At 40.2% G+C, this 27731-nt stretch overlaps 4 protein-coding genes and 1 non-coding gene across 8 annotated transcripts in view; 3 read left to right on the top strand and 2 right to left on the bottom strand.

Annotated features, from left to right (window-relative positions):
• LOC117820796 (tubulin alpha chain) overlaps positions 1-25253 on the top strand; it is a 30553-nt gene extending 5300 nt beyond the window's left edge. Inside the window, exons 2-5 of one of the 3 annotated variants that reach the window (XM_034694731.1) lie at positions 776-906; positions 23380-23602; positions 23853-24001; positions 24135-25237. In XM_034694731.1, coding sequence (XP_034550622.1) covers positions 874-906; positions 23380-23602; positions 23853-24001; positions 24135-25112 — 1383 coding nt within the window. In that variant the 5' untranslated portion in view covers positions 776-873 and the 3' untranslated portion in view covers positions 25113-25237. Of the gene's footprint in view, positions 1-775; positions 907-21874; positions 22025-23379; positions 23603-23852; positions 24002-24134 lie in introns of those variants that run through there. The other 2 variants (XM_034694730.1, XM_034694732.1) reach the window with 2 other exon arrangements.
• On the bottom strand, positions 434-5277 carry LOC117820802 (trans-1,2-dihydrobenzene-1,2-diol dehydrogenase-like). Its single transcript, XM_034694739.1, has 7 exons — positions 5005-5277; positions 3946-4057; positions 3594-3757; positions 3258-3510; positions 2938-3062; positions 941-1091; positions 434-816 (listed from the first exon to the last, which is right to left on the bottom strand). Exons 1-7 carry the CDS (start codon positions 5092-5094, stop codon positions 707-709), a joined length of 1005 nt encoding a protein of 334 aa, XP_034550630.1. The 5' UTR covers positions 5095-5277; the 3' UTR covers positions 434-706.
• LOC117820832 lies at positions 1519-1637 on the top strand. Its single transcript, XR_004632853.1, has one exon. It is a non-coding gene; the product is annotated as a 5S ribosomal RNA (ribosomal RNA).
• Positions 6206-13639, bottom strand: LOC117820798 (tubulin alpha chain-like). The gene is made up of 4 exons (XM_034694735.1): positions 13465-13639; positions 7969-8191; positions 7641-7789; positions 6206-7483 (listed from the first exon to the last, which is right to left on the bottom strand). The coding sequence occupies exons 1-4, from the start codon at positions 13465-13467 to the stop codon at positions 6509-6511; spliced, it is 1350 nt and encodes a 449-aa protein (XP_034550626.1). The 5' UTR covers positions 13468-13639; the 3' UTR covers positions 6206-6508.
• Positions 18626-21428, top strand: LOC117820797 (tubulin alpha chain-like). Of its 2 annotated transcripts, XM_034694734.1 has the most exons (4): positions 18626-18643; positions 18863-19085; positions 19480-19628; positions 19713-21428. In XM_034694734.1, exons 1-4 carry the CDS (start codon positions 18641-18643, stop codon positions 20682-20684), a joined length of 1347 nt encoding a protein of 448 aa, XP_034550625.1. In that variant the 5' UTR covers positions 18626-18640; the 3' UTR covers positions 20685-21428. The 2 variants fall into 2 exon arrangements, with proteins under 2 accessions (XP_034550625.1, XP_034550624.1); XM_034694733.1 differs by lacking the exon at positions 18626-18643 and having other exon boundaries at positions 18830-19085.
• Positions 25254-27731: the final 2478 nt, after the last annotated feature.

Here is a 27731-nt window from a genome sequence, read left to right as displayed (position 1 = left end):
AGGACACATTGTTTCCTCATGTCAAGATGTATGTTTGAGCGTGTTGTTCTTTATTCATTAAAACTAAGCCGATCATTTTTTTGACCAAAGTAATGTCACAAACTGCAGTTGATGCAACACAGCAGCCTCTGAACTTTGGCTGCCTATCCTTTACTTCCTATTTTAATTATTGCCTTTTTGCTTTCTGTTGTGGCTGTTATTGTGATTGCCTTGCAGATTGAATTGGAGCTTAAAACAATAAGCCCATACGTACTCTTTATGACCAATGTAAAATTGATACATGAGGGCATTTTCACAGTGGTGTGCTTAATGAACAAATAAACATTTCTGTTTTTCAAGTTTATATGTTTTACATATTGAAACAAACTTTACTAAACTAACTTAAATATTTAGAATGAGAAACATTGAAGTATACAATGCATCAAACCACCTAGATAGTCACTTCACTTTATTGTACAAAGAAACAAAATCTGTACAAAACATGAGAAAAAAGGTCACTTTTATAATCTAAGGCTGTTTTTTTAAAGGGAGCATTTTGAGATTTTACTAAGTAGAGGCAAGCACAGATTGATGATAAAATATATGTTTAATTAACATCATAATATATATTTCAGGGTTTTGGTTCACTGTGATAAATTACTATGATCTTTTTTCAATTGAACAAAGTGATTTTTTAAGCTTTCCCGTAGTGACTAAGAGGACATCACTAGGCGTTGTCCTGGTCAAATGTCACTCCCAGTTGTCTTCTGGCCTCATCTATAATTTCTACTATTAGGCTGGAGTGAGCCCATGGCATTCCCGGACTCTCCTTCAGTCCTGGATAGGAAAATGAAGGAATAATAACGAGAGACCACAACAAGAAACCACCTCAAAATGTATCACCTCCCATTCACAGCAAGTAAAAGTGTGAGTAAGCATTGAATGAGAGTATGTTGTATACCTTTCAGTAGACACTGGCGAACCTCCTCGGCTTCATATCGTAGCCCTGTGCTGTTGGTGAAGTTTAATGGCATGGCAGCCTCTGGAAGGGGGAACTGCATATCCTTCCCATTCACCTCAAAGATTGTTGGGCACCACATGTGGTCTGGTACCTGGTTAAGAAATAGCTATGTAACCTCCTTGTTCTATGAGTGACAGCTGTTTATACAGGGGACACATTTTTCATTACAGCCTACTGCAGAATTATGTTTTCAGACTATAGATTGCTGAAGCTGGAGGAGGAATAATATGATTTAGATACATCACTGGAAAGCTGATTGTCTCATTGTATATGGATGTGGCGGTTAAATATAAACAAGGCATTATTGAGTGGTTTTTAAGGTAGAGGTGTATTTATATTGTGTTGTTTATTTTGACTCAGCTATAAATGAGTCAACACTACCAGATGATTGGTCATTAAGGCTCATTTTCTGTTCATAGTGTAAAGATTTATTTTATTTTCTATGATCTCCACTGGCGTCTTTTTTCAAACATGATGTTGGACTATGTTTATATAGCCGTCATGATTCCTATTCCTTCGCTTACGGCCATACCACCCTGAACACGCCCGATCTCGTCCGATCTCGGAAGCTAAGCAGGGTCGGGCCTGGTTAGTACTTGGATGGGAGACCGCCTGGGAATACCAGGTGCTGTAAGCTTTTGCATTCATCTACAACAACGGCAGAGGGTGCTGTTTGCTCTTCGCCGAATTCCATGTTTTACTGTATTATGTTAAAGACACTTTTTTAAGCTCCAAGTGCTTGACCAATGCTACTTATTTATTCAACTTCACATTATTTCAAGAGGGTGTATTGCACTTTTTTGCTTCACTATATGTGTTAGTTTTTTTGGCCAGTTACCTTAAAGATTTAGCTTAATTTAACTATAAATGCACCCTGCTGTATGAGATAATAAACTTTAACTTGAGCTAAACCCGTCTGGCTTTTTATTGTTGACACATTGAATCAAATAACATGCTTGCAGAGAATGAAGCCAAGGGGTCCTAGATATGTGGCTGCAGAATAGAACCGGATCTGCCATGACTAACAGTCTTAACGAAGTTTGTGTTGCATTAAGCCATTGGGTTTAAAAGTCCTCACATATCAGGAAACAAAACTCCAGCCGTCAGTGGTTTTAACAGTGCTTGTAGCTCAATGTTAGCTTGATTATACTCTTGTTAATAATAGCGCTAAGCTTAAATTTGGATATCTTCAGTAATTTTCGAAAACAATAACAAGGGAACTGAGGGTAAGGCTCATTCAATTTAAAATTCTGCACCGTTGTAGTGTAGATGAAGGAACCCTGGTACATGTACTTTGATCATGCCCCATGATTAATCAGTACTGGAGGAAGATTCATTGTTATAATGTTAATGTTGTAAAAGGCAATTTGTACTGTGTCCTAAGCTCTACATTTTAGGAGACTCTATAGTGTTATTTGCTTTTTCAAAACCACTGATCGAATGGATACAAACTGCTATCATGACTGGACGACAGATTATTCTCAGGAATTGGAAGACCCCAGGTGAACCTCCTTTTCTGAACTGGTTGACTGAGCTGGGCACAGTAGCTGCATATGAAAGGATGTCTTATAGGATGCAGGACAGAACAGAAAAACATCTTCTGAAGTGGGGTGTGTATCTTGATGGGATTTACAGGCCAGAATGAAGATCAAGTGAGAAAATTAGAAGTGATTTTGTATTGTTTTTTATTTTTATGTCAATGGGATCTTATTATTTTTATGTTCCTTTAAATGCTAAGTCACTGTAGAAGATAGCACCAGCTGAACCCTCTCGGTTAAGGTTTTGTGTGGGGGGTGGGGGGGGATAGGGGTTATTTGTTTTTGTAAAATAAAAATTGAAAGTCATACATTTTTTGGGGGATATCCTCAAATTGCTGTTATTTGGTCCTGAAAAGAGATGTTTTGACTATTCTTTGTGCATGTCCTACCTCCTCTTACCTTTATGTTGCCTTTGGTCCCAATGATGACGGCATCACAGGTCAGCTTCATGGTGATGGAACAAGTGCAAATGGCTAGTCTGTTTCCTGAAAACTTCAAGGCTAAAACTGCAGTTCCATCTACACCTATAGAGGAAAAATGCAATACGAGCTTTAGATAACTTCACGTGCATGGTTACATCCTTTAGAGAGGACTCTTTATAGAAATGTGTCCTCTGTAAATACCAAACATAATGAAAATAATGAATATTCCAACAAAGAATCTAACTTTTCTTTCACTTAAATATTTTCTTAGTAAATGTTCCTCCCAGGGACAATCACCTGTGTCTATGCAGTGTCCTGTGGCTTGGATAGACTCAGGCCTCTCTCCATTATAAACCATTAGGACAAACTGTAGACAGTAGATGCCCAGGTCAAGCAGTGCCCCCCCTCCTAACTCCCTCTCAGCCAAGCGGGGGATGTGAGTGAGTGGAGCACCCAGATCAGCCCTCACCAACTGAACATCACCCACTTCACCCTGGGCCAGCAGTCTCCTCACTTCACAGGATACTGGAAAAAAACGTGTCCATATTGCCTGAAAAAAATAATGGCATGGTGTCAAATATGGATAGTGCATGGTCGATATACTACAGGATCAAAAGGACTACATTTTTCTACCTCCATGAGAAAGACACTGTTGTCTTGGGCTGCAGAGATGAGTTCCTTCACCTCCCTTAAGTTCATGGCAAGAGGCTTCTCAATCAGCACATTCTTTTTAGCCTTCATAAAGAGCTTGCCAGTGGTAAGGTGGTGAGGATGGATGGTGCCAATATACACTACATCTAGAAAGCAGGGAAAGGAGAACAGTGTTTAAAACATAAATAAATAAATACAAGGAATAGACAGGTTTTTAAAAATAAGGATTCAAGTAGAGTTTAGCACCCTTGGAACTGGCTTACATATACATGACTGTTCTGAAGATACTCAAAACATTAGGCCTGCTAGTCCACATGCTGACACAATAACACACCAATGTCTGGATCTTTTGCCAGCTCGTCATAACTTCCATATGCTCGAGGGATGCTGTGCTTTTTGGCAAATTCTTCAGCATGCTGCAGGTTCCTTGCAGCAACAGCCACGATCTGAGGATGAAGAGTTTTGGTGATCTTGTGATTTATACTGAAAGCATACGCAACATGTTAATCAAAACTGCAGCAGAAATAGACCCAAACTTAGCTATAGCCAGTGGTGGACAGTAACAAAGTAAATTTACTTGAGTATATTTTTTTAATGGAACTTATTTAGAGGTGGTAACGATGGCTATAATTCTCCACCTGAGCACCCATGGTCATATCTTCAGCCCGTGTTAGAGGTTTTTGAAATGAAGAATGATATGTATCTTTTGAAATGTTCTCCCTGTTTCCCACTCTGCCCAAACATACAAACATTCACTGTCCAACCTGAGAAAGCGTGTTGAGCTACGTAACATTTGTTTCATTCCAGATGAACATTTCAAACTAAGTTGTCTGTGCTTGAAGTAACTTAGTTGGTGTTTTTATTTCATGGTATAGTTTTTAGAGATTTCAAGTAATGGTTTCTAAATAAACAGAATGTAACAGAATGTACTCCTCTGTATTCCTGACTGCTCTGATATATTATGAAAATACAACATTTTGAGATTTTTTAATAAGTACTTTGAATACTTCAGTATTTTTGAAAGGAAATACTCCAGTACTTTAACTCAAGTAATAATTTGACAGAGCAACTTTCACTTGTATTGGAGTAACATTTGACCTGGAGGATACTTTGACTTAAGTTATGAAACTGTGTACTTTGTCCACCATTGTCTATAGCCCAACGTATAGAATACAAACATAATTGGGACTAAGGGCAACTCAAAGTTTATCTTTCTGACTTTTTCAACGTCAGTTCACATAGGCATAATTTTTAATTCACAAGTCATGTTTTTAGCCTTATAGCTGGATGACTTAACTTAGAGTACTTCCTGTATGACATAAGAGAAAAATACACACTTTATACAAACGTCAGCAAACTAGCCTGAACAAGAAAAACATTAACACGACTTTACCTCGTGGTCTTTGGGAGCCAGGGTCCGTAAAGCAACGGAGAAGTCGTGACTTATTTTGCCCGCACTGCATATTCCCCAGCGTGTTGCCATTTTTAAATGTGATATGCACGGATATGCATTAAATTCAGCTTCCCAGTTACAAAGTTACACAACACGGGCGATGTGCAGTGACGATCTCTGCCCTTCTGAATCTGAGAATGCAAGCTCGAGTTCATCCACCACGGGGCGCTACTGAGTTATACCTGAGACATCCAATGCAGCATGGCATCTTCGAATAACTTAATTAGCTTGCATTACTGGCTGCACGGTTAATCCCAGGAAAGCCTTGTAGGTTTACCATGAGCTGTTGGGAAAAATGTAACGCAAAGTTACTAGAAAAGAGCTGTCAGAGGATCATCGTGTGGTCGGATAAAACCCAGGATATCAGTGATATCCTAACCTGGATCTTGTCCAGGTTAGGGTGGATCTTGGATCCTGGATTTTGTCCAGGTTAGGGTGACTACTAGCTTTAGATGTGAGCAAGGGGATGCAGTCAGATAGCCGACACATACAGCATTAGTAGAAGGCCTACAGTAAAGTATTCAGAGAATGGAGAACAGGGTAAGGTAGTGGGCTAGTGGTTAAATTGTGCAACCCAATGTATCTAGGCAACCATGAATACAAATACAAATATAACCACAAGGTTCTATCCAAATTTGACTAACTCCAACTTCCCAGCATCACTGACAAGTCTGACTGACAAGAGAACTTTCATTTGTGTTAGTAGGCTATTTCTGAAAGTGTCCATCTGAAGTGTTTCAAGTTTTGTCACAGACTATTTCCCTATTACTTGTGACCCCCCTCCAAAAAAAGGAGATAGCCTACATTTATAAAAACGTATTGTACATAAAGAGACACAGAAGACAATATAGGATCTCACAAATTGAATGTAATAAAAGGACAATCTGTCCAAGAGAATTCCACTTAAGATTCCAGCCTCTTTAATTACATCCTTCAGATTAGAAGAAGCTACGGTACACAAGCAAGGCTGGAATGGACTGGTTAACTTGTGATATTCTGATTAAGTTTTGAAATATGACCACTTTACTAGATTATAGACTAAATGGGTGCAAAATATTATGACATAAAGAAGACTACAGTGCAAATCAAAAGCACATTATGGTTAGAATCATCCTGATAACATTAGAGACAAAAGAAGGTATTATTTGGGAGAAAGTTTTATTAAGCAACAACATGTTTTGGACTTGGAAAAATTAAGTTGTTATGCAATATTTCATGGTTTAATAACGCAAATTAATGAACTGTTACAACTGTCACAAACAATGATTCTGAAGGCACATGGACTATGCCCACTAAACAGGTTTTCATTTAAAAAGGAAAATAAAAACACATTTTATAGCATTGAAGCCAAACTGCAAAATATGTTTTATTACTTCAGCATTATTTGTAACATAAATAGATCCTTACATCTGTGAAAACAGGTTTCAAATTACAGCTAAGCCTCCTAATATTCCTCCCCTTCCTCTTCTTCCTCAAAAGAGTCGAGCCCAACCTCTTCATAATCCTTCTCCAAGGCAGCCATGTCTTCTCTGGCCTCTGAGAACTCTCCTTCCTCCATTCCCTCCCCAACATACCAGTGGACAAAGGCTCTCTTGGCATACATTAGGTCAAACTTGTGGTCAAGGCGGGCCCAGGCCTCAGCGATGGCTGTGGTGTTGCTCAGCATGCACACAGCCCTCTGCACCTTGGCCAGGTCTCCTCCAGGAACCACAGTTGGAGGCTGGTAGTTGATGCCCACCTTGAAGCCAGTAGGACACCAGTCCACAAACTGGATGCTGCGTTTGGTCTTGATGGCAGCAATGGCTACATTGACATCTTTTGGCACCACATCACCACGATACAGCAGACAGCAGGCCATGTATTTACCATGACGAGGATCACACTTCACCATCTGATTGGCTGGCTCGAAGCAGGCGTTTGTGATCTCAGCTACAGACAGCTGCTCATGGTAGGCTTTCTCTGCAGAGATGACCGGGGCGTAGGTGGCCAGAGGGAAGTGGATACGAGGGTATGGCACCAAGTTGGTCTGGAACTCTGTCAGGTCAACATTCAGGGCTCCATCAAAGCGAAGGGAGGCTGTGATTGAAGACACAATCTGGCTGATGAGCCTGTTCAGGTTGGTGTATGATGGGCGTTCAATGTCCAGGTTCCTGCGGCAGATGTCGTAGATGGCCTCATTGTCCACCATGAAGGCACAGTCGGAGTGCTCCAGGGTGGTGTGGGTGGTAAGGATGGAGTTGTATGGCTCCACCACAGCTGTGGAGACCTGGGGGGCTGGGTAGATGGCAAACTCAAGCTTGGACTTTTTACCAAAGTCAACAGAGAGCCTCTCCATCAGCAGAGAGGTGAAACCTGAGCCGGTGCCTCCACCAAAGGAGTGGAAGACCAGGAACCCCTGGAGGCCTGTGCACTGATCAGCCTATAGATAGGAAGAAACAAGACAAATTTAATGCAGTGGGAGGTCTGGGCACAAGTCTGTGCAGGTATTTAGGTCACAGGCTCATAAAAAAGAAGCTAACTGTATGGAGCACTGTTGAAAAGAGTGAAAACCAGACAACTTTTTCCAACAATCTTACCAGTTTGCGGATTCTGTCCAGGACAGAGTCAATGATCTCTTTGCCGATGGTGTAGTGTCCTCGGGCGTAGTTGTTGGCTGCATCTTCTTTTCCTGAAATCAGCTGCTCAGGGTGAAAGAGTTGACGGTATGTTCCTGTGCGAACTTCATCTGCAAAATAAAATAGTGATATAAACAAACATGAATGATCCAAAAGTTGAGCTACTATCAGCTTTGACTGGAAATGTTTTAGCTGTGGCACAAGAAAACTATTCTTGTGATACGTGCTTGAATATCTTCTGAAAGAGGCTTAAATAGCTCATATCAAAAATCATAAACTTTAAACCAACCGATGACAGTTGGTTCCAGGTCAACAAAGATGGCTCTAGGGACGTATTTTCCAGCTCCAGTCTCGCTGAAGAAGGTGGTGAAGGAGTCGTCCTTGGTTCCTGGAGCCTTTTCACTGGGCATCTGACCGTCCGGCTGGATGCCGTGTTCAAGACAGTACAGCTCCCAGCAGGTGTTTCCCATCTGGACACCAGCCTGGCCTACGTGGACTGAGATACATTCACGCTGGAAGGGAAGAAGAGGGGAAGTGGAAAAAACAGTTAACACAAAGGAAGACAAGCAAAATGGCGAAACTGGGAACGTGAAAGGACTGCTTATTCTAGTCAATTGCAAAATGGTTGCTACATTTGATCAGATTTGACACATAAGCCCTGCAGTTTAAAGGATTCAAAGGCATATTTTAGAAACTCTGCCAAGTGGGTGAAGCTGAAGTTATTTGGGGGGAAAGGTGGGGAGAGTCGGGTTAAAGTCTAAAGAACTAGCAAAACAGATTTACTGCAGCTGTCAGACGATCTCATGTGACTGTCTGAGCAGGGCTCCTGATCTGAAATGGAGATTGAGTTCAGAGAACAACTGAGGACTTAACCCTTCTGCCACAGAGACGACCCAATTAAAAAGACACTACTACTGGAATGACCAAATAAACCTTATAATACCTCACTGCATTGTAAGTGGTGAACAAAAAGCAGATCATAGGCTTATTTTTGAAGAAGGATCAGATCTTGAACATGTGCTTTGTAGAAGTTGCAGGATTTACATGTTTTGCTTTATTTGCATGGGCCTCTACTTTACATACGTACATGAGTATGAAGATAAAATGACTGAAGTGAAGACTGAGGATATACAACTACAGTGATTTAATTTCAGTCAACAAATTTTTCCGTGTACTTTGAGAACCACAACAGATGTACTTGGAACAGAGGCCTGAGGCACAGAGCAAGTTTGGGCAACATGAATTTCCTGAATACTTTCAGCTATATGGGAGATTGGACTTTTCTGCTCGTATAAAGATAGCTTCTTTTACATCTCTGCTCGCACTGGACAGTGGAAGGAAGTAGCGCGAATCAATAAGACAATGTTTTTCAGCAAAAATGGATTTTAATAGACTTTTTTTTTTTTAAATCAAAGCACTACATAAGCTTGTTCTATGAGGTATGGTATCTGATGGATTAGCCCAAAGGCATACATTCCTGTGTGGTTAGTATTTCCCTCCATCAGTTTGCATCGGCTGTAAAATTGCATCTAGAGAAATGTGTCCATCCTTGTCCACTCCTGGCCGTTACATTCATAAAATTCCATTTACAAGTTAACTGACCCAGAAATGAGTGTATATTGCTAGACATTAAAATTTGACATTTTATTTCACAAAAATAAAGGTTAATCACTTTGTCTTTGGTGTGGACAAGACATATCAATGTTGGGATTGTGAATTTCAACAAGTTAGCATAAAGCCGGATTTATACTTCTGCATTGATTCGATAGCATAGACTGTTTAAAATATGGATGTAGTATCCGTGACGTCACCCATCTGTTCCTGAGCGCTGTTTTGAAGCCAATCGTCGGCAGCAGTCATATTGGAAATTCGGAACTCAACCAGGCAGAGTGTGACGTAAAGGGGCGGAGTTTGAGCCTCCTAGCCAACAGCTATGTGTTGCTGTCAGGGAGTCAAGTCAGTCATGTCCTTATTTGGGCAAAAACTCACAATCTTGATATCTTCTGAACCGTCGCGTTAGAAAAAAATTCACTCCCCGTACAGTGTGTGCCGATCGAGAAATTAACTACGTAGAGCCAAGTCTTGGCGTAGCCTACGCTGTAGGTCTGCGTAGCTCCCGTACCTACACAGAGGCCTACGCACGTAGCTGACACACACATCCTCTGAAATGTAACTACGCGTTGAATCGCCACTGACCACAAGCCCTGTGATTTGTCCACTTGCCAGCATTGTATTTCCCACATTTACAGCACTTCTGGGATCCCAGACAATAGCCGTGTATTTCATCTCCTCCGACGTCTCCTCTCTATTCTTCCCAGTAAACATTACTGTATGATAAACAGCAACATGTATCAGCTGTGAATTAAAAAAATATGTTTGGAATCCTTGTGAAAAAGTAAGGGTCGACGCATCAACATAAACCAGCCTTAAGGAGGAAGGAAAAACGTTCCTTTTATTCCACTCCATACAACTGAGAAAGCTTTTAGCATACTATACATCCTCATCTTGCTCTATGTCAGGCAGCTATATATATCCGTCCCCCAACTTTTTCTTTCTCAATGATCAGATGATCAAGGTAGGGGGGCTGGTGGCTGTGATATGGGAGCTATAGCTTAGTAGAAAATGAGCAGACATGATTTTAGTGTAGTCTGTTCTCTCTCTTAATCCATGTAGGTCAAAGACATATTTTTAGTTTTCCTCAATACAGCAACAGAATCTGAGCACAGCAGAGGTGACCCAGGGTTTCCAGGTTAGCAGAGCTCTGTGCAACAGCTATTTTGGGTCCCTCCTGCTAACCTGACACCTAGCAGCAGAGGCTGACTGTTTCAAGTAAACACTGACTGGCTGGCTCCAAAATAGTGGTCACTACTGAGATCACTCGGAAGTGTTCTGAGTGTCTGCTTCTTTTAGAATTGAGGCGTCTTTCCCGTTGACATTATGTTGTAACTTGAATAGTACATTATTACTCATCACTTCATGTATGAGTGAGTAACTGTCAGTTCAGCGGTAAAGACAGAGTACCGTCAAATGCCAAACCTTCTTTCCAGTCTCAAGAACCTGTCAGGGTGTGTCTGCATGACAAAAACAACAGCAGGTCAGAGTTTCACCCACATGGACTTGAGAATCCAGTTTTTTCACTGCCTGAAGATGTCTGCTCAGAGTTCTCAAGATGCTATCAGAGACGGAGAGATAAACTGAAGCAGAAAGAGAAAGACAGCCTCTAGAGACATAACGTACCCACAGATGATTGTTTAATGAAACCTTTATGTCCACATCCAAGCTGACATGTTTGTAATTCACTATACCTGGGATGAGATCCTAGTCTCTCATTGGACACTGGTCGGCCCCCTGCTGTGTTTGAGTACCAAAAGTATCATTCAAAAAAAGGATTTTCATGTAATCAAAGCATCAAGTCATCAAACTTGAAAGCAGGATGAAGCCAATGGACTCAAACTGTTTTTTGTATATAACCACTATTGATCTTGATAAATAATTGATAACTCTTCGTCTTTCTTGTGGTGATGGCCCACACTGATTTAATAGATGCTCACCACCTTGACAAGCCCTCGCTGGGTAACTACATCTGTCTCCACTCATGCTTATTTAAAGTGTAAAAATGACTGAAGCTGAGAGGTCAGTCCAGCTAAAGAGCTACATGCTAAAGGTGGAAAAAGTACAACACACACCATAGGCAAACAGGCAAGGCTGAATAAGACTAGATCTACCATTGCATGCAATGTGAAGGAACTGTTTGACTGTTATAACGTTTGTTAATAATGCCGCTTTATAAGCCTCTCTTTAGAATTCAAAGCCATCAGGATGTGATGTGTCATGCTTTAGCTGAATGTGACTTGCACCCCTTTGTGCTACGAGCCTGGATTATGCCAATTATTCCTGGGAGTGGAGCAGCCATGTGAATTGACTTATTATGAGCCTTAATCTGTAATTTTATAACCCTTCCCTAATGTATAGGAGAGTCTTGATCAAGCTAAATGACAGTTGTTCAACTCAACTTGATGCTATATGTTGGTTTTCAGTTAGGATTTAAGCTCAACTCCAACACTAACAATGTATAAAGTAAACATTTGTGATCAGAGTGTTTGATAAGGGTGGGTATGCTGTCGTCATAAGCAGTAGGTACTGGCAATGCTAACAAGCTGTGTTTATACTACTGTGCAAACAGACCAAAGATTAGCTACGTTTGGGTGCTGGTTCCTGGCTCTGAAGCATAAGGCTATGACACACAGTTATTACAATCAACTTCATGTGGCAAGGATAAGCTTTTAGTCCGATTCCACTATGATTATGAAGAGCATGTGACTTTACTTTCAACTTAAAAAAACAACTACTGCATTGTTGTTTGAGTGGATGTAGCCACGCCAGAACTGAAGTCTACTGTGACTATTGATGTGTCATGATCAAAAGTTGCGGCTCTGAGAGCCGATGCTTTATAGTGAATCAGAAGAGCCGGCTCGCATCAAGAGAGAGCCGGCTCCCAGTTTTTTCCTTACGCTGCTTAGCTCTCACAGTGCTCAGCCCCAGCTCTGCTCAGGGCAGGCCTCAGTCTTTCAGACAGGGCAAATATTGGTTCTGGTTCTGTTTGCTTGAGTTTGGTTCTGGTTCTGTTTGCTTGAGTTTGGTTCTGGTTCTGTTTGCCCGAGTTTGGTTCTGGTTCTGTTTGCCTGAGTTTGGTTCTGGTTCTGTTTGCTTGGTTCTGGTTCTGTTTGCTTGAGTTTGGTTCTGGTTCTGTTTGCTTGAGTTTGGTTCTGGTTCTGTTTGCTTGAGTTTGGTTCTGTTGGCTTGAGTTTGGTTCTGGTTCTGTGTGCTTGAGTTTGGTTTTGGTTCTGTTCTGTGGATATGTTTGCAGTTTTTTGTTAATTTGTGCAATAAAAAAGTTTTATTAAAATACTAAACAAAAGTAAGAATGGTTTTGTAACAGAATAAATACACAAATTAGGCAATTATAACGCTTCTCATAAAAATAATTGTACGTATAAAGGGGTTTCAACATACAAACCATTAGTTTTTGCAAAGTTAAGGTAAAATATACTAAATTAAGAGCCGTTCGGGAGTCGAAAGAGCCGACTCTTCTTTGGGAGCCGAGTCAAAAAAGCCGACTCTCCGAAAAGAGCCGAACTTCCCACCACTTACATCCGTCACTTTTACAACGTAGCCTATACGCACTGCAGTTTGAATTTGGAGGGGAAAGCTCCCGCCTAGTAGAAAAAGGAAGAAAAAAACTGGCCTGGCCTCAATCTGTGCAGACATGTTGATAGTTTATATGAGACACACCTTAATTCATTACCGGGACCTATAACTATTTTATACACCTTGGCGCAATAGAATGAGGCATTAAGAGCCTAATGTGAACAGACATTTAAAAACATCTTTTCTCCGATAAAGACGATGAAAGAATAGGCTATTAGTGACGACGCATGTGTTTGTTTTTCCTGATGTGCGCAAAACGAAGACTAATCATCAGCACCTGCTCCTCCAGGCTAACAGCCAGCTCAGCTTTACTGCCAGTCACTGTGTCTATTTCTGACCTGCGAGTGCTGCTACAGAAGCGCAGAGAGACAATTCTGCACAGTTGCTACATCGCACCTTAGTCCGACACATTATTTTCTTTAGATACATTTACATCCTCAACATCCCCAGACGTGTGACCGCGTGTGACGCAGTCAAAATGTATCTCCCGAAGAGACGTTCTCTGAGGAACGAGGGATAGATAATCAGAGCTTCGGAGTGGAAACTTCTCTCCTCCTGTAAATAAAGATGTTCTTACCATTTTGGCTTCGTAGTAGGAATTCCTAGGAAGGGAGAAGAGATTTTAAACTGGCTTTAAAGATGCCGCTAGCTTCTCACAGCCGCCGTCAATGTGGACTCAGTGAGTAAGTAATGTCAGGTGGGCGAGGAGCTGTCACGCTATACTCAACCACTAACCACTCCCACCTGGCTCTGACGTGAACGCGCTCTGACGTGAACGCGCAGGCAGCTTCATTGCAAGAACATACAGTATATTTCTTTTTTTTTCATTCAAGTTTTTATTAACTTTTCAATCTTTTACAAATAAAACAATAGTGAAAAGAAAGAACAAAATAAAACAAATAAAAAATACTGGGATACATTGCACAGGACTTCCATTCAAAGAGAAAAAGTCCATTGTATGTTGTGGCTGGAATAATACAGTGTTAAAGTAATAGTTCTACAGGAGATCCTGATACTGTTGGGATCTGCACAGTGTCTCGGTCAGCAAGAACATAATATTTCTGTCCAAAACCGTGCAAGAGTCTCTGGGAAATAGGCTAAACAGTGACCCTCTTTGTCTGTTCTGTTATGGCACAGATTAAATGCCTGCCTTTTTTGTAATGTGTCCTACATTTAGCCAAACCCTCTGAGATGACTGGTTTTTTTTATGCTTAAAAATTTGATTCAACTCACATTTAAAATTAAATTAAATTTAGTTATTGTTCAGAAAATATATAAAAATTTCAGAATCAGAATCAGCTTTATTGGCCAGGTATGCTTGAACACTCAAGGAATTTGTCTATGGTAAACTGTGCTCTCTTTGTACAAGGGCATACAAATAAAAATATAAATATAATAATAATAACATTAACCATAAACACAAAAGAATAACAAATAGGCATGACTAATATGTAAAGGCTAAAAATAATATATGATAATAGTACAGCGGTTAGTAGTGCAAAGATGCTGATGCTATATGTAGGTGATAGTTAAATAATAAAATATATACAAATATGTGAATTCTGCTTGGAGAATAGGTACATGTGTATTTAAATATAAATAATGATCAAAATTCATTAACACCACAGCAGATCATCGGGGTAGAAACCCAACCTCAGTCTTTAAATTGTTCTTTAAACCTTAAATAACAGTTAGAAAGTTAAAACCTTTGCAGAGGAATCAGATTTATGATGTTTTTTAGTTGTTGGTTGTTTGTTTGCTTTGTTTTGTTTTGGAGGCCTATATTTTGATTTTGTTGCCATGTATTCTTCTATACAAGCTTTTGATGCCTTTTAACTGTTGGTGAAACCTCTGTAGGTGATAACATGGATAAAATTAAACTGTATTGAATTGTGTGTCGTTATAGAAATACTTTTCTTTAAGGAGACCATTTAAAGGGTGTGGATTCAACAAGAGGTTAGTTTTTTCTCATGATGCACTGAGTCAATGGCTCTAGCCATAAGAATAAACATCTCTTTAGAGACAATCGCAACCCAATTTGCCAAAATGTGAAGTCTCATGGTAAGAGCTGGGTAAGAGCATAGAGCCGACCTGCGTGACTTCGCGTTACCGCCACCTACAGCGTTGGAGTGTGAATTAACTCTTTACTCAAAACAGGCCTTAGGAGGAACTCACAGTTTGTTTCAATTTGGCGCCCCCTTATGGCAAAATATATACATCTCTGCTTGCTAGTTGCTGTTGAGTACGTAAAGGCTTTTTCTTCAATATGCTATCAATCATCTGGCCTGACTCTCTTACCCAGCAGTAGTTTCAGGCATTCAAAATGACAACATAGAAATAGTCACTTTTGCTGCTGAAGGTCTTGTTTGCTTCTAAAGGTTGTAACAAGGCATCAATATTCATTATAGTCTCTTTCAAAACAAGTTACAAACTACTCACATGGGTACCAGAGGCACTGCTCATAGGATAAAGGCATGGCAAATACGTTTTGACACAACTTCTTATTCAGGCACACTTTCAGAGCCCACTACTGGATCTCAGTCCATCAGTTTTAGAACAACAGTATTGATTGATCTTAAGAGATATCTTCAACTTTTTCCCTTTTGTGGTTATGTATGCATCAGGGTTTTAAAAAAAAAAATATATATATATATAACACCATTACTGCTGACTGCTAACCCAGTCCTGCTCCATCAACAGACTCAGCAACTCTTTCATCCCCCTGGTCATTTGACTGTACAGCTCCACTCAGGAATTTATGTTTTTTTAAACGTGTCTTTAAATGTTTTAGCTTGTTTTAAATGTATAAGCCTGTCTTTAGAGTCTTTTTATTTTGCACTGTCAAGCTGGTTGAGAAACGGTATTTCGTTCCACTGAGTATGAAAATATGAAAGAAAATGACAATAAAGTGAATCTTGAATCTTGAATCTTGATGGCAATGGGAAATAATATGAACTGATCAGTTATTCACTCTGGACCTTTTTCCATTGCACATAATGCTGTAATTTACCTATTTTTTCCTTTAATATGCACAACACAACTTTCACACAATTTTTTCTTCTTATCATGCTAAAATGTACACTTCTTCCAAACAGCCACTTGACAGGATATTGTTGCTGTGCAGATTCATCCCACAAGCCTCCTAAAAAATATTAAATTTTTTAATTTGTGTACTGTATTAATTGTGTTTAATGTTAGTTTTGTATTAAGGGTAAAGTTACATTTTGGTATGGGTGTAATTAAAATGTTTCCATAGGTGTGATCTTTACTTGTTTATGGCTTGAATTTTAATATTGTGTGTAAATTTGTTCATTTCAGCTTGGACAGGTTTAATATTTTGTTCAAGGAAAAGGACATACTGCATCAACTCTCCTCAGACTGCCACATTACTGAATGTACAGTCAGTGCATCCATTTGAAAGCTAGAGGTCACAGTTGCCTCACTATGAGCAAGTTAAACATACAGACAGTGCGTGAGACAACCTAGCTTTTTTTTTGCTTCTCAACACTACACTACAGTAAGTCCTGAAAGCATGTGTAACATTCACTCTTAAGTTTCATTCTGTTAGGTGCTAAAAAGGATTTTATGCTTTGATTTGGTAAATTCATGGGAGAAAATATACATGGTTTGCTGATTTTTAAACCATACTTCCCTCCCTTTTCCCATCCATTGGGCAAATGAACTCTTTATCTCTGTTTTTTTGTTCTGCCATCAGTCTGTTTCTATTTTCTCTTTTGTTACCAGTTAGTAAAGAAACATAGGTTTGGTGTTGGGGACCTAAACTGTGTAACAAAAGAAGTGGGACAAAGCTCTGTGACTTGGGCAACACCTATGAGGGCAAAGTGCATGAGAGACGAACAGGGAAGTGCACTCATTAATATGATGCCTGTCTTCTTTATAACATATTATATTGACACCATGCATGTACAGGACAAATGTAACCAAAATGTTTTAATTATCATAACCTCGCCTTCTATTCAAACAGTGGGGCTTTGTGATAGCAGGAAGACATAGAGACATTGTTTATCAAAATTGTAACTGATGAGTCTCACAGCCTCAGGAGAGAAATTGACCTTAAAATGGATTGTGGTGCAGTAGATGCTCTGGTTTCACCCTGGCTGCCAACAAACAGACCTATAGTCAGTCAGAGTGACAGTGCTGAATTGGTCTATTATTTTACTTCAGCCTTCCAAATGTCTGTCTATTTCGTCTTTTCTTGTGAAAAAACTGGGTATTAAAAAAGATTGTGATAGCAATGGTGATGACAACGTGACATTTGTGAATGAATAAGCTGCCTTGTTTTAACCTCAAACAATGGATTACACTAAATCAACAATTCCTAATGGCAGTGCATGCCTGCTTCTCATGAAAGTGGTTTGACTTGTTTTCTTTAAAACAGAGCATTCTGCCTTTGGGCTAATGGTACTGTATCACATGCTTAGGTTATTCCTGCCAGCTGAAACAGGCACCCAACTGAAACTCACTTTAAAAACTGCCAACGCTATGCTTCACACGCTGTTGAAATCAAATGCTTCTCCAGGCTTACATATTTGAAAAGAGAGGGAAAAAAAACATTTGTTTTGTGCCTGTTGTTCCTCACACACTCACTATGTGGTTTGACTTGTATAGTGCATATTATAAAACTACTCTGGCAGGCAGTTGCTGTTTACTCCACTTAGTCAGCCCAATTCTAATGAGGCAGTTTCTTCGTATTCTGTTTCGTTGCTCTCCCATGGGGTTGTGAGGCGAGCAGGGAAGGCAGGTCTCATATAAAGTGGGTTACTTTAGAAACACTGACTGCTCATTTTAATTTGGTATGTTGCACATTATTCCATTAAAAAATAGATAGATAGATAGATAGATAGATAGATAGATAGATAGATAGATAGATAGATAGATAGATAGATAGATAGATAGATAGATAGATAGATAGATAGATAGATAGATAGATAGATAGATAGGAACTTTATTAATCCTTTGGGAAGGTTCCCTCAGGAAATTCAGATTCCAGCAGCCAGGTAACACCAAAGACAGAAAAAACAGCATGCAGTGTGTTAAAGTGTACTTTAACTAAGAAAAAAAAATCTATACATTTAGACAAAAAAAGTTAGGACTCTACTTATATTTTCAAAATGCATATTTTTTTAAGTATCAACGCAAATCTTTGTAAAAGAATCAATCTGCTTATTACTGTTATTGGGCAGATGCCTACTTATTGTAAGCCCAGGAAAACTGGATTTAGCAAAGTACTCAAATTCATAACCATCTTATTCTCAGGTCCACATTTAAATGACACAAAGTCACAAAAAAGCCTATACAGCGCCCAGATCCCAGCTTTTCAAATGCGTACTTAAAAGGGGCACATTTTTCTTTTCTCCTGATGAACGTTCAAAGTACTATATACAAAAACTCATTGTAAGTAGTTGTTTGAGTTTCATTAATGTCAAGTGAAACTTCATTGTTACCTTTCTCTCATCAGTGTGTCTTTACTTTTGAAATATGAGGTGCACATACACACCCCTGCAAAACTCTCACACAATGATTAGGGCGGTGACCTCCTTTTACATTGTGCTTATTTCTGTCAAGCGGATGATCTTATCCTGGCTTCATCAGTGGGTTCTCTTATTACAGCTCAGATCAAATCACTGTTCACCTTAAGCTGCAGGTAGCCTATAAAAAAGCAGAGTTGCACTGTTGTCTCCAGCACTAGATCTTCTTTCCGATACCTGAACGTTGGAGAAGAGAGACAAATTATGGTAAGATATACTTTCTTAACAAGACATTTACTGTAAGTGCAATTTTTTTGTGTTCAATACAAATTTTAAGATGTACAGAATTTGTTCAAATAATGTAAATTGTACAATTATATCATGAGAACATGTACATCTATGGCTGGAAGAGAATAATCTCTGTTTCAGAAATACAGCAAGAGAAAACTTTGTTCTGGAAAATCAACAATGATGCTTACTTTGCAGCGTGAATGTATCTCCATCCATGTTGGCCAAGCTGGGGCACAAATTGGCAATGCATGTTGGGAGCTGTATTGCCTGGAACATGGGATCCAGCCGGATGGACAGAAGCCATCAGAAAAGACAACTGGAGGGGGAGATGACTCTTTCAACACCTTCTTCAGTGAAACAGGGGCAGGGAAGCATGTTCCCAGAGCCATCTTTGTTGACCTGGAACCAACTGTAATTGGTCAGTACCTGACTTGAATCTGATGACATGTTACATACTTTTTAAGCTAAAACACTGGGTTTAGGGTTGCTTTACTGTACGTGTTTATAGTAAAATAAAATGTTCAGATTCTAAACAATGTTAAAATGTGGAAAACAAGAATGACCACTACATTAAAATTATTTATTTACAATGTTTAATTACTTATGGGAAATAAATCAAGATAGCCAACACTACAGTTTTTTATTAAATGAAAAAGTGAACCCTTATAGAGATGATACACATGACTGTATTACCACTCAAAAAATTGGGCCATTAGAAAAACATTTATATTTAATGTTTTTGTTGAAACTCAATTTGAGGATCCTTTCTTGAATATGAATCTTTCAATCTATATTTTTATTTTACCTTCCAGATGAAGTGCGTACAGGAATCTACCGGCAGCTGTTCCACCCTGAGCAGCTGATTACAGGAAAAGAAGATGCTGCTAACAATTACGCCCGAGGACACTACACCATTGGCAAGGAGATCATTGATCTGGTTCTAGACAGGACTCGTAAACTGGTGAGCATCTGAGAGAACATGTGACCAGAATATTGACGTTGTTTGTCCTTTGTTCCAGACTAAAAGATGTGAATTGATTTTCAGGCTGACCAGTGCACAGGCCTGCAGGGATTTCTCATCTTCCACTCCTTTGGTGGAGGCACAGGCTCAGGTTTCACCTCCCTGCTGATGGAGAGACTCTCTGTCGATTATGGTAAAAAGTCTAAGCTTGAGTTTGCCATCTACCCAGCCCCCCAGGTCTCCACAGCTGTGGTGGAGCCATACAACTCCATCCTTACCACCCACACCACCCTGGAGCACTCCGACTGTGCCTTCATGGTGGACAATGAGGCCATCTACGACATCTGCCGCAGGAACCTGGACATTGAACGCCCATCATACACCAACCTGAACAGGCTCATTGGCCAGATTGTGTCTTCAATCACAGCCTCCCTTCGCTTTGATGGAGCTCTGAATGTTGACCTGACAGAGTTCCAGACCAACTTGGTGCCATACCCTCGTATCCACTTCCCTCTGGCCACCTATGCTCCTGTCATCTCCGTTGAGAAAGCCTACCATGAGCAGCTGTCCGTTGCTGACATCACCAACACCTGCTTCGAGCCGGCCAATCAGATGGTGAAGTGTGATCCTCGTCATGGTAAATACATGGCCTGCTGTCTGCTGTATCGTGGTGATGTGGTGCCAAAAGATGTCAACTCTGCCATCGCTGCCATCAAGACCAAGCGCAGCATCCAGTTTGTGGACTGGTGCCCTACTGGCTTCAAGGTGGGCATCAACTACCAGCCTCCAACTGTGGTTCCTGGAGGAGACCTGGCCAAGGTGCAGAGGGCTGTGTGCATGCTGAGCAACACCACAGCCATCGCTGAGGCCTGGGCCCGCCTTGACCACAAGTTTGATCTCATGTATGCCAAGAGAGCCTTTGTCCACTGGTATGTTGGGGAGGGAATGGAGGAGGGGGAGTTTGCAGAAGCAAGGGAAGATATGGCTGCCTTGGAGAAGGATTATGAGGAGGTGGGTGCTGACAACATAGAAGAGGATGATGAAGACGACTATTGACTTCCTTAAGTCATGCATTTAATCCAAAGTTTACAGAAGCTTAATCCTTGTTCTCTCTTTTTTGGGCTCTAGAAAATGTGTGGGAAAACCCAAAAAACTACTATTGAATTTTGATACATTCTATCATTTTCAACCACCCTAGGTAAACTGATAGTACACACTACATACTCTTTCACAAAACAAACTCAAGTTTCTGAAAAAAAAAATTGGATTAACTTTTACAGGATGATGTCAAAGTAAAGTTTAAAAACGTATTGACTGCACTTGCTCCTATCCTCTTACAAGCCTTCACGAATCTTTCCTTTGTGCTGTATCAAGCTGAGAAACTGAGGCCAAACCCTCTCTTTTGTGCACCTCCCCCCTCTGTACTATCCCATTTGGAATGTAAGTTATGAAAGGGCTCCTATGTCAGTTTCTATATGCCATTCAGCTGTGACTTAGTGAGAGCGGGAGAGAAGGAAAAATAACTGCTTAACTCAGTGACTGTTGTTGTTTTTGTAGCTCATACTCAGGCAGTGGCCTGCAGCAACAATGTGATCCCAGTTACGCACGAATCCTACACTAGCTCTGAGATCAAAAGGAGATTGTTCACAAAGTTGTAACAGAAAAATGCAGAAAATTTGTCTTGATATTATATAAAAGATTTGTTTTGTTTGTTCTTACTGCTCTACATTTGCTCTGATTACCATTAAAGCACATGTCTTGTATTCTTCATGGTGAATAATAAAGAACCTCACTGCCTTTGTTATCTCTATATTGTGTAATTATTAACTTAAAGACTTAATACACAGGGTGGATTAAGCATGTCTGTAGGCGAGTATCTGGCTGCAGAGGAATGCATAAAATAAGCATAATGAGTCTGCCCATAGTCACAGTTAAACATTGTTAAATGTGATAAAAGTCTTCAGGGATGACTGGTTTGCATGCCTCTTGAAATGACCCCACACAGCTGCTCTGTATGTTAATAGACTACTTCAGAATAGTGCCGCACTAGAAATGGTAAGTCACTCAAACATGCAGTGAGAAAAAGAAGAAAAGTAATTACAGAGAAATGGAACAAGGTTTATTTTTGCAAACATAAGCTCCTAATCTCAAAGTGAAAGACAAAGCAGATCAATGTATGGGCGGATTATATGACACACTGCATTAGGGACTTCCCTTCCTCTTTTTTTTTTTGAACTGCTGCTCCCTCCCGCGAATGAGCAATGCAGCTGCCTGCTGTGGTTTCAGCCTGCCCCCTCCACATCCTCGCCTATATAAACCCTGACTCTCCCTCTCCTCCGCACTTCTTCCTTGGATCTGAATCCTCAACGTCAGTCGAAGGACAAGCAGACAAAATGGTGAGTAACTGCTCCACTGATGACGTAGTCTGGAAATTTCCCTCTCTCTCTTTTTCCTTCAGCCTCCCTTTTGTCTCTGACATTATGTTTCTTGACAATATACAGATTTATCAGCCATACTCATTTAATGCTTATAAGGCCTCTGCTGTGGAGGTTACTAAAACAAAAGGAGCTTTATCCTTTCATGTGACAGTAGTTCAGTGCTTATTTTCAGATGAAACTTTTCAGGTCATGTCTGTTTAGAAATCAGGAAGAGGAATTCACTAGGAAAGCTACATATGGCTACAAGACCTTATAAGTCATTTTTCCTCTCTCAGACAATCTAGGTCAGATGACAGACACTTTATGAGTTGGTCTGCATTATTACTTCATATCTTTACAGCTTGCCATAAAGTAGGAAAGGCATGTACCTACAGACAAAATATATTTGTTTGTTCAGGATTTAGACTTATTAAGACTCAGAAAGAGTGATCAGATAAATCGTGGCATTGGGGGATGGACAGAAAGAACAGAGAAAAGAGGAGTGGTCTGGCCTAGGCCATATGAGTAAGTTGGCAGCCATTTTGCAGCTGTTAGGAGTTTTTGGTTTGGGAGAAATGTGTAGAGGGAGAAAGGGAGAGAGGGAGACAGGGAGAGAGAGAGAGAGAGAGAGACATCCCTGGCTGTTACGCAGCCCTATGCAGCTGGACAGGATGGGGGAGGAGAGAGACAGAAAGGGGGAGGAGATGAGGAAAGGGAGGAGATACAGGATGGAGCAGAGAGGGATGGTTTTCCCATAAACTTAAACCATGGCCTTCCTGTCTGTGTCATAGTTTCTTGGTTTGTATGTTAATCTGTTGGCATTTCCTGCGTGCTTTTGCTGCATCTCTCCCACAAAAACCCATAGTGCAGACTCTGGACTTTTTTTTTTTATAGCTTTCCTTTAAATGCTGGCTCACTGGTGTGCACTTAGAGCAGCTGAAGCTTTAAATTTTGCTTTAGTGTTCTCAGTCAATGTGTCTTGCCAAATTCGCCTCTGCACTCCATGCCTATCATTCCAATAATCCTGACAGACAGGAAGTTCCGAGAAAGAACATGAATGCCAGATAAATAATAAAAAGTGTATATATCTATCCTATTCTCAGCCTTTTTATGATGTAAAGACTCCAGAACAACATTTCCTCATGGGTTTTCCTGGTATTCAATGGTGCAAAGGTGGTACGGGGCAACACTAATGGTAGTTATTTGTGTGCCATTGGTGTTGGGTCTGGCAACACCTAAAGCCACCACTGTAATATTACCATTGGATTCATGTTAGACTGTTTTCATATACCTTTGACTCCTACTTAACCAAACTCTCTCTTCTCTGTTTACAGCGTGAGTGTATTTCTATGCATGTCGGCCAAGCCGGAGCCCAGATGGGCAATGCCTGCTGGGAGCTGTATTGCCTGGAACATGGGATCCAGCCGGATGGACAGATGCCTAGTGACAAGACAATCGGTGGAGGAGATGACTCTTTCAATACTTTCTTCAGCGAGACAGGGGCAGGAAAGCATGTTCCCAGAGCCATCTTTGTTGACCTGGAACCAACTGTTATTGGTTAGTATTGTTTGTTCTGTGTCAAAATTAACATATACTTATCCTTCATATCCTTCATAATATTTGACACTTGTTTGCACTCAACATTGTATTGTAGTTACCATATAATTCAATCAGTTTTCAAATTAAGTACATTACTCTGGAATCCCAAACTCATACACCAAACAAATTAAGAGGCTGAAGTACAGTATGTGATGTTTAAAACAATCTTGACTCATGGACTTACTCATTTCCCTCTGTCTTTTTTTAGATGAGGTCCGTACAGGAACCTACCGGCAGCTGTTCCACCCTGAGCAGCTGATTACAGGAAAAGAAGATGCTGCCAACAATTACGCCCGAGGACACTACACCATTGGCAAGGAGATCATTGATCTGGTTCTAGACAGGACTCGTAAACTGGTAAGAGTTTGAAGAAGTTTTCCTTCAAGAATTTGCATTCAGCTCATCAAAAAACCTTCTTTCAATTGGTTCAAGAAAAAATGTTATCTAGTTTTGAGGGAACTGGCATGACTTGTGACTTCTCATGTTTCAGGCTGACCAGTGCACAGGCCTGCAGGGATTCCTCATCTTCCACTCCTTTGGTGGAGGCACAGGCTCAGGTTTCACCTCTCTGCTCATGGAGAGACTCTCTGTTGATTATGGTAAAAAGTCCAAGCTTGAGTTTGCCGTCTACCCAGCCCCCCAGGTCTCCACAGCTGTCGTGGAGCCATACAACTCCATCCTTACCACCCACACCACCCTGGAGCACTCCGACTGTGCCTTCATGGTGGACAATGAGGCCATCTACGACATCTGCCGCAGGAACCTGGATATCGAGAGGCCCACTTACACCAACCTGAACAGGCTCATTGGCCAGATTGTGTCTTCAATCACAGCCTCCCTTCGCTTTGACGGAGCTCTGAATGTTGACCTGACAGAGTTCCAGACCAACTTGGTGCCATACCCTCGTATCCACTTCCCACTGGCCACCTATGCTCCTGTCATCTCTGCAGAGAAAGCCTACCATGAGCAGCTGTCTGTAGCTGACATTACCAATGCCTGCTTCGAGCCAGCCAATCAGATGGTGAAGTGTGATCCTCGTCATGGTAAATACATGGCCTGCTGTCTGCTGTATCGTGGTGATGTGGTGCCAAAAGATGTCAACTCTGCCATCGCTGCCATCAAGACCAAGCGCACCATCCAGTTTGTGGACTGGTGTCCTACTGGCTTCAAGGTGGGCATCAACTACCAGCCTCCAACTGTGGTTCCTGGAGGAGACCTGGCCAAGGTGCAGAGGGCTGTGTGCATGCTGAGCAACACCACAGCCATCGCTGAGGCCTGGGCCCGCCTTGACCACAAGTTTGATCTCATGTATGCCAAGAGAGCCTTTGTCCACTGGTATGTTGGGGAGGGAATGGAAGAAGGAGAGTTCTCAGAGGCCAGAGAAGACATGGCTGCCTTGGAGAAGGATTATGAAGAGGTTGGCACTGACAGCATGGGAGAGGAGGACGAAGAAGGAGAGGAATATTGAAGAGCCAAAAATTGCCTGGGCTTTACCATCACGCATTCCAAAAGTTATCATGAAAGTTTCACATTCCCATCAACATTCTGATAACCTGTGGTGGTGAAATGACAGTATTATCAATAAAAAAGTTCTAAAAAACCTTTTTAATGAACTTGTGATCATTTCTAAACTGGTCTCGGATTGCCCAGCAGCCAATTTGGAAAGCATTTTGAACTATATCAGGCTTCTGAGCTTTGCATTTAACATCTACAACATAGAAAATGGGTCACATTACATCTAGCTATGTGGTGATAATTATTTGGCACATAAGGTATTTAAATATATACATAGCCTGTATATATATATATATATATTTTCTATATATATAGAAAAGATGAAACCTACTTTAAATGTCTTCCATGAGTTTTTCCTCTTAATATGTTTTCCAAAGAGTTTAGAATGTGTTTGAATCACCTCCAACTCATTTAGAAAGGAAACTCTGGTGTAACACCCTTTACCAATTTCCTTTAGTCACACAAAATACAATGGACTGGGTTGGTTGTTTTATTGTTTTTTTTTTTTTTTTACCTGCAGTTGATTTCTATAGCCACTAGATGGGAGTATTGTGACCGGCTAATACATGGGCATTTGTGAGTTGGTGTCCTGAGACAAGGCCCTGACCAACTATGACAGTGCAAATAATGAAGTGAAAGCAAACTTCCTGGTGAGTTATGTGGTCTCCTATTGTAAACAATGCTCAATCACTCAACATTGACTTCACAAAGTCACTACTGTCTTCTACATATGAATTTAGATCTTCTCTATGGGGTACTTTTACCACTATAGTTATGGTAAGAAGTATGAATCTTATTTACAACAACAAATCTATAATAACTACAACTTGTAACTACACTGTAGTACAATACACACTAATGAATTATTGAATATTAACAGTAGATTGTTCCCTTTTGATAGACCTTGTGTCAAAAATACAAATACTCCTTCAGAAGCATTACAAGTCTGTAGCTTATGATAATATTGAGTGACTCAAATGTGATGATTCATTGTCGTTTAAGCAATTCTAATTAGTAAACAGCTGTGAAATAGTGTAGGCCAACTAAAAAAAGGCTGCAGAAAAGGATATTATTGTTTTAGTCCAAGGAGAGTTAGACTATAGGCCTACTTTGTGCTGTCCTTGAGTAAATAGTGTAACCAGCATTACGCTACTGCATTAGCAACAGTGTACAGGGGTGTCGTAGTGGGGGGAAAAGTGGGACTGACTACCTAGGGCCCAAGTGAGGAGGGGGGGGCCTTCATGGGCCTGAAATAAAATGTTTTCTACTACGCTTTTCTTTTGTTTTGTTATAAGATAACTAGAATTGTCTGAATAAATAAACAAACATTCAGAATTCCTTTCTGGAATACAGGGGAGTCTCTGTTTACGTTTGGACCGCAGCTGTCTGTCAGCAGCAGGCAGCTCCTGGAGTGCTGGGCGGACAGCGGCTGCGGGACAGACCGTGAGCATTGATCAATCAATGTGGATTGCATGATTAATACGTTAAAAACGCATATACGTTATGTGTTCTAGGTATTTTACCAGAGGTGACTAGTCTGCCCTCAAGAATGTATATTTGGGGGAAATTAGCTTTTATAACAGGATGCAGGATTGTGCTGAGACATTGGAAAACAAAACAGAAGATCCGTTTTAGTGAATGGAGAAATGAACTAGCCAGGATAGCTTCCTTTGAACAGCTTATATACAGAATTAACAATAGCACCAAAGTATTCAGATCAATATGGGGTCCTTGTTGTAAATGATTGGAGAAGGTGACTATGGTATCCGATGTGCAATTATTTTGTCTTCTATGTCTGATGAACGTCATTATGAAATGTAATATTGTGACATGAAATACGATATATGTTAACCTCTAAACATCACTGAGAAAATTAGGAATGCTATTTTTCGTTATTATTTTTTGTATTCTTTTTATTATTATTATTATATGTTTTGTTTTGTCTTTTTTTCCCTCTGTTTTCTTTTTGTGGTTTTGTATTACTTATAGATAATTTGTCAACTTGCGGTGAAAAGTAAATACTGAAAAAAATGCAATAAAAAGTTGAATGACAAAAAAAACAACGCATATTTTAAACAGCTGTCTATGAATAAAAACGCTTGTCATTGTCGTATTTTCATAGTAAGTGTGGCTGAATGTGATTGAAAGTAAACTGTAGGTTTTCAGAGTTTTATTTAACTTCATGCGGTTAGATTATATCAAATAATGCCCCCTTGTTGTTATTCAACAAGTCACTTAGCTTCAAATAATCACATTTAAAGAGGTGGACAGTCTGAAGGTCAATATTGAACAGTTGCATTTGGAGAAATTGGAAAAAAAAGCTAATATTGCTATGTAGCTTAGATTTGAGTCAGTTAAGTATGGGGCGGCGTTTGTAAAGTTGTGCACACCAAAAATAACATGGTACAATGTGGTACAGACAAGCTAAGTTGCTTTTTGAAGCTTTCATTTTGGTATTTCCGCCAGACGGCAGTGTGAATTTGCATATCAGCTAAATATTTAGGATCGCAAGGCAACATTTAACATTTAGATTTAACACTTAGATTTATATTTAGCATTTATATTTATATTT

Source organism: Notolabrus celidotus, chromosome 10, assembly GCF_009762535.1.
Source record: "Notolabrus celidotus isolate fNotCel1 chromosome 10, fNotCel1.pri, whole genome shotgun sequence".
Taxonomy (NCBI): domain Eukaryota; kingdom Metazoa; phylum Chordata; class Actinopteri; order Labriformes; family Labridae; genus Notolabrus; species Notolabrus celidotus.
This window is presented reverse-complemented; position numbering and strand designations above follow the sequence as displayed.